Raw genomic sequence first — 13,116 nt, 5'->3', positions numbered from 1 at the left:
CTTTTCCACCAATGGAAAATCTTGGGGACTGGAACCATTGCGTGTCTTCTCTGGAAACCTACAATGTCGTATAAATACCGTAAAAGGGGCAATAAAAAAAGCGTAACCAGAGTAAAGTGGCAGTAAAACACCTGCCGCATTCAACCAAACACAGATGGTTGAGTCTATGAGGAGTTCAGAAGACACATAGTGTCCTTGTTATTTGAACTGTTTGAATCAATGAACCACAATGATCACCATAAACTTTGCTTTACTATTCTTTTTTTAATCTGTTAAATTACAGGAATATTTGGCTTCTGTTCTGCTTGACACAAATTAGCACAGACAGAAATGTCTTGGTTTTGTTAATGCTTAAATGTATAGAGTTTTTTCAGCTCCATATGCAGAGACAAATATAAGTATGCCAATTATAGGTTAATTTCCCCCAAATGTGTAAACACTGTAGTGTTATCAAAATATTGCTCTTTGTTTGAGCATCCCGAACAACCCAAAACAGCAACATGGTCTCAACCAATGGTACGAATTTGGGGTAGGACAATCTGTTAGCCCAACCATAGGAAAAACGGGGGAATGTTGGAAAACCTCTATGAAAAATATTCGTATATTTGCAATACAGTTTCGTGCAGAAATTACACACTTCAGCTTTAAATTGCCACTACATTTTTGTCCTGATGTAACAAGTCATAACAGACAATAACGAAGTGCGATGTAAGACAATTCAAAGAGACAGATTTGCTGTATTATCCACAGATGGGGCGCAGCCATTAATATACTCCTGAGGGTCAATATGTAGACCCTTTAGACATGCTTCAAAACAGATGGGTGGATGTGCCTGTAATGTCTGGTTCTGAATGCGTGTCTGCATGTGTGAGATTGAGGTGCTGGCAGCCGGTCTCTGGACATGCTTTCTCCAGCACACTGGGTAATAAAAACTTATCAGAGTGGAGTGGGAATGGAAAAGAGGAAACAGGAAGTGTTCCCACATTGTGGACACATTTTCAGCTACACTCTTCTATTTTTTTTTTATCATTCCTGACAATTCATTCATAAATGGGTCCATTTTAAAACTCATGATGGTATTTTAATGTTGTGTTGCATTATACAGAAACACTTTTGGACACTTAAGTCACACTTAAGTCTGAATATCATTGCATTAGATACAAAATATCAAACCAAGGGGCATCTGCATCCAAATGTAGTTTTCTTACAACCATCTTAACTTTTATTGCCATTTCTGAAATTACTTTTAACCAAATCTCAAGGTGATTTTTAGTGGATGTATGAAGTTGGCTCCCTTCAAGTTCACACAGGTAGTTCGTCACATTAACTATGGACATGTTCCACAAGGTTTGATGACCAAAGTGTATAAACACCTTTTTTTCTTAATTTTGAAAAATATATCTATTGTTTTTTTAATCTGAAACCTAACAAAATGCTTTCTTAAAAAATGTTTTGCTTGAAAAGTGTTTGTTCTATATTTCTATAAAATAAATGGCACTTGATTTGATATTTTGTTATCTAATACAATGCAATTGATACATTACCCAAGTTATTTCTGCAAGTTAGGCCTTTAAAGTCTCCCTGTTCTTTGGAGGTTTTAGCCAGTATTCTCTTACCTTATACTGATGCACTGGTGAATTCTGCAGAAGGTCTCAAAGATGAAAAGACGAGCATTTTCGATGAAGTCCTCAAGACATGCCACCAAGAAAAAATCATTCACCAGCACCTTTAAAAGATTTAAACAATACTATAATACATCCTATACAAACCTTCAATGAAACACAGAAAATCTCAAAACTGAAATAAAACTTCTTGGTCCAGGGTCTTTGTAAGAGCAACATGTTGGGGAATAATTGTGGTGAAAAACACCAAAAGAAGCCAAACTAAAACAGAAATAAAACAAATATGGAAATGAATACAGTACATAGCTCTAGGTTCAGGCAAGGGAGGCCTACAGCTAAGACATATAGGGTAGTGTTAAATGTAATTCTCACAGGACTAAACGACTATCTGTGAGAAAAAAATGGAATGACAGATCTGGGGTCATTCTCAGCACTCTAAACTAACCACAGATCTTGGAATTCCACAGTCACCACATGAAACAGGGCAGGAACAGAGCCAGCCACCGAACTCACCGCAGTGGCTGTGACTTATCGCAGTTTGTCTTGCCCATTGCTGCAGGGTCCACGGGCTGCGCGGTGGAAACAATTTACAGTGCCACTGCTTTCAAACATCTCAACTACCGTCTACAATCAATCTCAGAGGTGCAGACCAGCAGAACTCTGATCAGCACTTACAAGGGAAGTGCAAAGCTACATATTTTCAAAATCAACAAGTGGGTGGGTTGCCTAAATGACTATTCCACTAATTGGTCTTTAGGAAATCCTGTATAAAAAGTTTGGATTTGCATTTGCCGGACACCGATTGGACACACTACACATGGGAAATTTACATAAAGACACATTCTTGCATTCAAAAGCATCTAGACGGAGCGCAACAGAATAAAAAATAAATAAATAAATAAATAAAAAACAGAATGCAAGGGTTTCAAGATGTTGAACTATTTTTAACATGATACAGTGTCTTCAAAACGCAACAATAATGGTGAGATTCTCAAAGAAATGCCCAAAGACATTCATCTGAATGTGTATGGCTGTAGTGGCGGTGATTTAAAGGGGACTAATTTAAACGCAGCTTTTCCAAGAGGGTAAACTGTCACGTAAACTGTCTAACAGCTAAAGCACAGCATGCTGTCAATGCAGCAATAAAAGAGCTGTTGCTAAAAATCTCATGGTATATATAAGAATATTTCAGAAATATTATAAGAAAAATAAATCTAGATTATCTAGTCTACCTTAGCTGACAATGATTATCAATCCCTACCACACAACCCTAATGCAGGGGACATGGTGTGCCCTTACCTTGCTCTCACATGGAGCACAGTCAAAAAGCAAATAGTGTGGTGCATGCATTCCACACAGTTGAAGACATGTGTGAGCCCCTGCTGTCCCTGCACGGTTCATGTGCAGCCCTCATCCCGGGATCTACGACTAGACTGTGTTGACGGCCCCTGCTTTGTTTGCCTAGGCTTTGAGAGCTACTATCTCTGTGGTTCTGCTTGAATAAATCCCAACTACATGGCTATGGCCCTATCAGGCAACACAAATTTCATCATTGACAATGTCTTAACCTAATAACACAGCTCACTTAAGTGTTATTATTATTGTCAAGGTTTTTTGGAGAGTGAGAGGGGGAGAATGGGGCTACAACAATTTCATAGAAGAAAAAAACCCATCAGTTTAAGCTCCACTTACTGGAATTTAAAGTTCAGCTTTCTTTGTTTTTTTCCAGGCTTTAAAACGATGGAAAACACTGCTATATAATAGGTTGTGTCTATGTTTTATGCAATACCCATTATGAACCCAAGTTGGCCCCTTCTCCACTAAGATGGATCAAACTGAAGAAGGAAAGATTACAAAAGCTGACTGGATAATCGTGATAAGGTAATCACAATGCAAAATAAGCAACGTGATGATCCCCAGCTCGAGGAAAAACCCAAAGCACTTATGCGGTCAGTCTCTACAGATCCAGCATTGTGTCCAGTTGGACTGAATCACAAATCTGCAGAACCTCTGGAGCCATTGGGCACAGATATTATGCAAAGGAATTGCCTGTAAACATTATTTACTCATCTAGTTATTTTTTGCCTATTTTATTCTAAATGTAACATTAAGGAAATTAAATATACAAAATGGCTTGCTTTTTTGCAACATATATATAGGCCTATAAAGCCAAATATATATATATATATACACACACACACACACACAGCATATGTAATATATATATATATATAAAAATATATATATATATATATATATATATAAAAATATATATATATATATATATATATACACACATATATATACACACACACACACACACACAGGGTTGGGGAGTAACGGAATACATGTAACGGAATTATGTATTTAAAATACAAAATATAAGTAACTGTATTCCACTACAGTTACAATTTAAATAGTTGGTAATCAGAATACAGTTACATTCAAAAAGTATTTTGATTACTGAAGAGATTACTTTTATTGTAATTTGTTTTATTTAATATTTAGTCTGTTCAGTTGGAAAACATTTATCCATATAAATGATGCGATCCAAGAAGCTTTTGAACAGCGGTGAAAACTTTCTTGTGATTTGTTGGAACTTTCCCTTGGGAGCAAAATAAAGGAGCTACATAATGTTTCTACAGCTTAACAAAAACAGTTAGAAACGCTTTGACAGATTAAACAAATCCAATAAATACACGATTGCATGCCTTGTCAAAGTTTTTTATGTGGTTAGGGAATTTTTATTTTTAATTTTATTTTTTTTTTTTACAAGAAATGCTAACCAATGTAGCCTTTAACACTGTATAGAAAGCTACAAATAATATATTTTCTGCCTCATTCTATGAACAGAATCCATATATGATCAGAAAAGGATATCGTTGTGTACACACTGTGGGGTTTTGAAGTTTGGAGCAGCAAAAATAGTTAACCTTGTGTAAATTGTCATGTGAACATCTAGCTTTATGCCAAGTTAAAATGCTATTTCTTGCCTTTACATGCAACTGTTGCCAGGCGTAATTTTTTTATAATGAATTCTATGGAAAAAAAATTACGTTAGAGCATAACTTTTTTTCTCTAGTAATGTATGTGCGGCAAACATTTTATTCTTAGTGAGAATTTAAATATTGTTTTCCTGTAAAAGATTAAAAAACAAAATCCTTAAAGAAAAAATGACTTTAGCAAAACGGCATAAGATATTTAGGCATTTTTCAGAGAATGCGTTTTCACAGTGAAGTGTATTTGATTTATTTAGTCTTTTATAGTCAAAACAAGGGAAAAAAATCTACCAGGGCTGAAAAAGTAATCCAAAGTATTTAGATTACATTACTGACCTTGAGTAATCTAATGGAATATGTTACAAGTTGCATGTATTCTGTAATCTGTAGTGGAATACATTTTAAAAGTAACCTTCCCAACCCTGAATATATATATATATATATACACACACACATACACACACATGTACAGTATATATACAGTATAAATTTACACACAGTATACTGTATGTGTATATATACACACACTGGTGGCCAAAAGTTTGGAATAATGTACAAATTTTGCTGTTTCGGAAAGAAACTGGTACTTTAATTCACCAAAGTGGCATTCAACTGATCATAAAGTGTAGTCAGGACATTATGTAAAAAACAGCACCGTCACTATTTGAAAAAAGTAATTTTTGATCAAATCTAGACAGGCCCCATTTCCAGCAGCCATCACTCCAACACCTTATCCTTGAGTAATCATGCTAAATTGCTAATTTATTACTAGAAAATCACTTGACATTATATCAAACACAGCTGAAAGCTATTTGGTTAATTAAATGAAGCTTAACATTGTCTTTGTTTTTGAGTTGCCACAGTATGCAATAGACTGGCATGTCTTAAGGTCAATATTAGGTCACAAATGACAAAAAAAGAAACAGCTTTCTCTAGAAACTCATCAGTCAATCACTGTTTTGAGGAATGAAGGCTATACAAATATATATATATATATATATATATATATATACATACACACACACACACACACAGGCAGCCAAAAGTTTGGAATAATGTAAATATTTTGCTCTTATGGAAAGAAATTGGTACTTTTATTCACCAAAGTGGCATTCAACTGATCACAATGTATAGTCAGGACATTAATAACATGAAAAATTACTATTACAATTTGAAAAAAATGTTCAGAACTTCTTGAACTACTTCAAAGTGTTCTCATCAAAAAATCCTCCACGTGCAGCAATGACAGCTTTGCAGATCCTTGGCATTCTAGCTGTCGGTTTTTCAGCAGATACTCCGGTGACATTTCACCCCACACTTCCTGTAGCACTTGCCACAAGATGTGGCTGTTTTGTTGGGCACTTCTCATGCACCTTACAGTCTAGCTAATCCCACAAAAGCTCAATGTGGTTTAGATCCATAACACTCTTTTCCAATTATCTGTTGTCCAAATTCAATGTGTTTCTTTGCCCACTCTAACTGTTTTTCTGTTTCAAAAGTGGCTTTTTCTTTGCAATTTTTCCCATAAGGCCTGCACCCCTGAGGCTTCTCTTTACTGTTAAACATGAAACTGGTGTTGAGAGGGTAGAATTCAATGAAGCTGTCAGCTGAGGACATGTGAGGTGTCTATTTCTCAAACTAGAGACTCTGATGTACTTATCCTCTTGTTTAGTTGTACATCTGGCCTCCCACATCTCTTTCTGTCCTTGTTAGAGCCAGTTGTCCTTTGTCGACTGTAGTGTACTCCTTTGTATGAAACTTTTTTTTGGCAATTTCAAGCATTGTATAGCTTTCATTCCTCAAAACAATGATTAACTGATGAGTGAAAGCTGTTTCTTTTTTGCCATTTCTGTCCTAATATTGACCTTAAGACATGTCAGTCTATTGCATACTGTGGCAACTCAAAAACAAACACAAAGACAATGTTAAGCTTCATTTAACGAACCAAATAGCTTTCAACTGTTTGATATAATGGCAAGTGATTTTCTAGTAATAAATAAGCAATTTAGCATGATTACTCAAGGATAAGGTGTTGGAGTGATGGCTGCTGGAAATGGGGCCTGTCTAGATTTGATCAAAAATGACTTTTCAAATAGTGATGGGGCTGTTTTTTACATCAGTAATGTCCTGACTATACTTTGTGATCAGCTGAATGCCATTTTGGTGAATTAAAGTACCAATTGCCTTCCGAAACAGCAAAATCTGTACATTATTTCAAACTTTTGGCCGCCAGTGTGTGTGTGTGTATGTATATATATATACACATATATATATATATATATATATATATATATATATATATATATATATATATATATACATATATACACACCACTTTGAAAAATATAGATTTGTTTGATAAACATTAAATACCACAAGTAACTACTTCTAAACTTCAACTTTAAACTAAAGTCTTTTTTCTTTAAAATTATTAATTTTATTTATATTAAGAATAATGAAATAGATTATTCTCAAAATTTTGACATTCGGGTTACAAACACATACACATATGCTATGAAACAAAACAGCACAAATAAATTTAGCTTGACCTCCTGAGGAGAACAGACAACATTTCTTAAGGTTAAGCACCTCCATTCACCACAACATTGCTGAAAAATAGTAAAAAAAATAATAAAAAAAAAAAACGAAAAAAAGAACAGAAAAAATAGACTTAATTTCTTCATAGTTTCAAGCTATATTTTCAAACAGTATTTGAGGAAAGTGCTAATACTTTTCTTAAAAAGTGTGTTGCTAATTTGGGACATGCAGACAAATAATCCACTTATTTTACAGCCTCAAGCTACATTGTTTATAAAGTGTTACAGGCACTTAACAACCAATTAGTTAAGAGGAAAGGACTTGTTTGAAGGTGAGATGATGTTTGTTTGTGTACGAGAAAAGGCAATTGAGAGCAGACAGTCTGATGACTTGGCTTCTGCAGTCGAACAGGAAAAGCCTTGGGCTGTTTGAAACAGTGAACTCTTATTTTCTAAGTCTCCACTCAACCAGCTTTGTGAATTTGCAAACATTTAAAGCTGACATACAGCTGAGCTTAACCAGTTATGCTCACATGCCAAAGTTTAAGTCTTGTTTTTAAAGCTTCTGAACTCACAAATGCCTCGGGCTGTCATAATGAGGGTCATGACTAATTAGCAGCCGTTTACTCAGTGCCTGGACTGAGTTCTTGCTGTAGAGCATGCCTGGTTCTGGAGATCCAGTAGCCAGAGTGCTCTCGCAAATCTCACAGATGCAGGTGTGCTGATTACTGCTACTCTTAGAAGACCTGGCCTCCGAGCTTGCAAAGTGTAATGGAGATCTCCCAAATGACTTGATCAGTTGGACCTGCAAAGACCCCCAAAAAACCCTCGACTCCTGGTGATTTTGGTCTCGTTTCTTCTTTGCTTCTTGAAACATCTGGCCTGATCAACTGGGCACTCTCAAAAGAGTAAATGTTAATAAATCATGTCAGTGTTTTAGGAAGGTTCCCATTTCAGTGTTAGGCTGGGTTATTCTTTATTTCATTCTTCTATAAAAAGCCTGCCTTTTAACATACGAGGTGCTTGTTTCTAAATTAAATTGAAGTTTTATTTTGGGCAATGGCAAAGGGCAGTAGAATTGGTCTTTTAATTCGTAATAATTTAGTGAATAGGAATGACCTTTCAAGAGCTTTGACATAAGTGCACACTAGGCAAAAGGCACTCAAGCAAATTACGCTTGGGATAAATCCTTGTAATGTAATGTGTTTACTGCAAGTAAGAATGCGCCTAAAGGCCATTTCTGGCTTTTATCACACTGAGACTTCTAAATACTTACTCATTCAAAGTAAAATACTTTTTTCATGCTGATTAAGATTTGGCCAAGGTGTTTGGGTGGCAGTTTACCAAACAAATTTATGCTGAAAAGTAATGTTTTCCAGGGTTAGGATGGAAAACAAATCTCAGTGCCATGACAACATTGTTCGTTATCTTGTGGCACCGTCACCAAATGCCGTTTAGTTCTTATCAACAGTACTCTTGCTATATGGTGATTTTAAAACCAACATATTGTGGAAGAAAAAAAGCTTTTTAAATTAGCAATAATACAAAATATAGTTATCTGTTCTGTGCAGTAACAATGACTGGAAACTGGAATTTTCAAGCTTCTAAAAGGATGCAAAAGCACCATAAAAGTGTCATGAATGTATCATAAAAGTAGTCGATACGACTCGTGCGCTTTATTAAGTCTTCAGAAGCCATACGATAGCTTTGTGTGATAAACAGACCAAAAAAAGGTTCATGAGAGAAGTAGTGAGGTCCGACTCATAAATGAATCATTCTTTTGAGTCAAAATGAATCAATTGATCTGGTTCACAAAAATTACTCTGAATGATTAATTCAAGAATTGGATTGATCTGTTCAACTCACTTGATCCGGTTGACAAAAAAAATGTTTTTCTGTTTCCAACACAAAGCTATCGTATGGCTTCAGAAGGCTTGGAATATAGTGCACAAGTTCCACGGGCCACTTTTATGATACTTTTATAGTGCATTTGCATCTTTTTTGCTTGAATTCATGGCTAATTGCAAGGCGAAGATCATCCAGTACATTCCCCAGAAATTCTTCTTTTGTGTTCCACAGAACGAAGTCATGCGGGTTTGTAACATTATGAATAATGACATAATTTTCATTTTTGGATGAACTAGTTTGTTGTTCTTTTAGTTTGTTGCTTCATGTTTTGTTCTGTTCAGTGGTGTGTTGGCACCAGAAGTCAGTAGTTTAACTGTAAAAACAGAAAGAATGACACAGCAGGGCAAGGGTGAAAACTGATGAAGTGACCATTACAGAAGACCATTTATAAACGTGAACAAAAATACAGATCACTTGCTTGTCCATACCACAGAAAGCTCTTTCCAGTGTGTGCGTCCGCCTCCACACACCAAAAGCACTTCTTGTTAACCATCCCACTGATCTGACAATTACTGGCTATCATAAAAACATGACAAATGATGAGTCAGAGGTTCTTAGAGGGGCCCACATCCACAGCTGCCCATGACACTGTGGCACGCTCAGACCGCCTGAGCTTTAAAAGCCTTTTCAAGGCCTGCAACAGTAGGACAGGCTGTTTGTAGCTGCACAAAAGTGACGCACAGCATCAATAATGACCCTCACCAGTTCTGGGAAAGTTCATAGGACTCCTCTGGCCAATCAAAGGTCAGAGACTCTGTGTGATGTCATCACAACTCATATAGGTTAACTGAGGCATTATCAATGTTAATTAGAAAGTTAAAGGCTTTTTGTGGCCAGTCAAGAAAAGGATGAGCTCAACATCATGTAGGATCATCTCTCCAAACTGTTTTGCTCATAGAACCGGTTATGAAAAGACTGGGGTGTAACAGAAAGATTTGATGCTTTTGAGAAACAGGAACATAACATAAGGCCGTTTTGTGAAGTCCCTTTCACCCTGTACAAAGGAGGGTGTGTCAAGCTTTTAAGGACACTCTGAGAAACAAACTAGTAAAAAGGTAAAGGGAAGAGACAGCTGGAAACTTACCGCCTCACACTCTCTCAGCTTCTTCTGTGCACTATCAAAGTCAAAGTTCACATACAGACACTCCACAAACTCTGTGATAGGATCTTTGTAGGTGTATGACTCCTAAAAGGAAGAGAACAAAACAGGATTGCCAAATTGTCCTTAAAGGGAGAGTTGACCCAAAAATTAAACTTCTGCTAGCAACTACACCAGCTACACCAACAAAGCGTGATGCGCCAAGTGAGAAAATAATTGAAAAAAGGAGAGAGTTTAATTTATAAATTTACTCAATGGCATGCATGTCAGTGTTTTACGGACAAATAAAATGTCACATTACAAGCATTACTGATATCAGTTGTTTAACCCTCAGAGACCCAGTGTAGCAGAATTGTAACATTTGTTTAAAGCAATTATATCTCAAATTTTCATTAAATATTGGTAAAACAAAAAAAATTGCACATAAAAAATCTGACACTCTAAACTGTATCAGAACAACTGTTCTGGTGGGGGAAAAATTGCACAGCTAGATGAGTTCACAGCTGACACAATTGTAACAAGTTTAGCAATTTTCCAAATAAGTATTTGACCTGTTTTTGTTTTTTCGTACAATATTTCTAAGTGTACATTAGTGTTAAAACGTATTATGTTCACCAAATGGAGCCTATTCAGTAACCTTTTAAAAGCTGTTTTATTCTGCATGGAGAGGGTCCCTTCATGGGGGCTGCCATATTAGGATCACAGGACCAGCTGAATTCTACTTGCTAAGTCTCAGTAACTGCCCTGTTTTTGAAACATTTCACTCATGAAATTAAACATGGCTAACTGTGAATAGTGAGTTTCTACAATAACATCTGTAATTGAACACTACTGTGTGTGAATGAGGCCGCATCCATGCTGCTAGGTGTCCGTATAAGTCTAAGATGACAAACAAAAAAAAATTACTGAGTGCAGCTTTAAATATACTAAATTACATAGCAACGGGTATTTTTTATAATTTTGATTATACCAGCAAAAATCACATCATCCTCATTAACTTTTAAACAGTAAAACTTCATGAAATATAAACTGTTCATGAATGTATTTTTTTCTTTTTTTTTTTTTTACTGCAAGTAATAAATTATTTTTCATACAGTTGTGTTTAATTGTGTTATGAACTAAAAACGTCCACTTATTTTCAACAAAAAAAAAAGTAGTGAAATGTTGCAACTTTTTTTCTCCCTAAAATTCACCCCAAAACGAAATATGCATAGAAATCCTCATTTTCATAACCATAAAAAACGCTTGTGTCTCTTAAGATTAAGCACAAAATTATGATCTCTCATCTAGCAGTTATAAAAACTTCGTTAACTTTGGCACTTTAATTTACAGTACGTGCACTTTCAGTATACTTAGCGTACTTACCCAAGAAAGTACTGAGTAATATTAGGTAACTACATGTACTTAATATGAGTTAAGGATAGGGTTTGGTTTAGGTTTAGTAACTAGTAATTACTGTAGTTGTTGTAATTATATAGTACGTAAATGTAGAACAGTACTGTAAAATAAATTGCTACCAAACAGTTCCATTATTTTCATAATTGGCACAAGCTGACTGTTAATTCGCTGACAGTAAATAATTCTACAGTAGCGTACATAACTAATCGCTCTAAAAAAAAGACGATGTAATGAGAATTTTTTTTTTACGAGAAGAGAAAAACTGTCCTTTACTTCCAGTTTCCAGGTTCTTATGTGTATTGTGAGGTGTAAACGAGATTTGAAAGCTATTAAGGAATGCAAAATGTTCAATGCAAAACAACTTCATTTTTGGTCTGTTCCTCACACAAAGCTATCACAAAGTTGCTTAGAAGACTTGGAATATAGTGCATGAGTCATACAGACTACTTATGCAACATGAGTTCAAGTAAATGGTCAAAGAATTTTCATTTTTTGGGGTGAACTATCCCTTTAACAACCTGGGTGTTATTTCACAGTATGTAAATATCAAGGCCAAGCGGGGTTATTTTCAGCCAAAGCAGACAATAATGAGCACGACCTCTGCCTAATGTCCCATGTCTATAAACAGCCCTGAGCTGAAAGACTTAGTACAGTCCCTTTAGCAGAGGCCCATATGGGACGAATACCATTCAGATATGTGATATCTCTGGGTCTTCCCTGAATCTAAATACCATAGATGCTTGAGTAACCATGAGAGGAGAAAGTTGTGCGAGTAGTACGGTGAGCACCTTAGGACACATGTTTAAGTGATTACGCAAAGGCCAAGGAGACACGCTTATTTGGATTTCAGTGCCATTGATCTCTGAAAAAGCTACTGTTGTTGGACACTGAGACATCGGAATACTACAATCATACTGTCCAGCACCATTTATCAAATCTAATGGGTTCAAGACTCACAAGGCCCAAGGAGGTATATGGATAAACTGCAACTCGGAGAGCAAGCTTTTATTTTCATGCCAATACACACTGCTCATTCATTTATTCCCACAGATGCAGTGAGGTATAAGATTCCCTGCTAGACGTAGTAACTTCAAATAAAAATATGTTCTTATTTAAAACACAGTGAAAAAATGAAGCAAAGTGTTGTTTATCTGGCGATGGATAACCTCCAATTGAAAAACATCTGTCACTACATGCAAGGCCAGCGTTGATGATTGCAGGGAGACCAGCAGAGAACAAAACAGCTTTCAAAGGAGCACCACCCGGCCAATAGGAGTGCTCATACTGAAACAGGCCAACCAATCATAAATGTGCTGTATTGCAACTGCTCCAAATCTGTCTATGAACGTATGCAGGGTCAATATAAACATGATAAACTATTTTAGAATAAAACTCATACAAATGTGAGAAACGACATTCTGCCATAAATCTTATGTGCAGAATATTTAGCTTTTCCATACAACAAATTAATGGGAAAGGATGATGTTGAGCTCCAAAAATGACAAAAAACTATTGTACAAATTATAAAACATGGAATATATTTAACAAACCAT

The 13,116-nt window shown here is 35.8% G+C and overlaps 1 protein-coding gene across 1 annotated transcript in view; it reads right to left on the bottom strand.

Annotated features, from left to right (window-relative positions):
* LOC127452932 (eukaryotic translation initiation factor 3 subunit E-A) overlaps window positions 1-13,116 on the bottom strand; it is a 64,245-nt gene that overhangs the window by 8,177 nt on the left and 42,952 nt on the right. The window contains exons 9-10 of the mRNA XM_051718823.1: window positions 10,151-10,252; window positions 1,617-1,726 (exon numbers count right to left, since the gene is read on the bottom strand). Coding sequence (XP_051574783.1) covers window positions 1,617-1,726; window positions 10,151-10,252 — 212 coding nt within the window. The remainder of the gene's footprint in view (window positions 1-1,616; window positions 1,727-10,150; window positions 10,253-13,116) is intronic.

The sequence above is a fragment of the Myxocyprinus asiaticus genome, chromosome 15, assembly GCF_019703515.2.
Source record: "Myxocyprinus asiaticus isolate MX2 ecotype Aquarium Trade chromosome 15, UBuf_Myxa_2, whole genome shotgun sequence".
Taxonomy (NCBI): domain Eukaryota; kingdom Metazoa; phylum Chordata; class Actinopteri; order Cypriniformes; family Catostomidae; genus Myxocyprinus; species Myxocyprinus asiaticus.
Note: the sequence above shows the minus strand (reverse complement) of the source record. Positions and strands in the feature narration are given on the sequence as shown.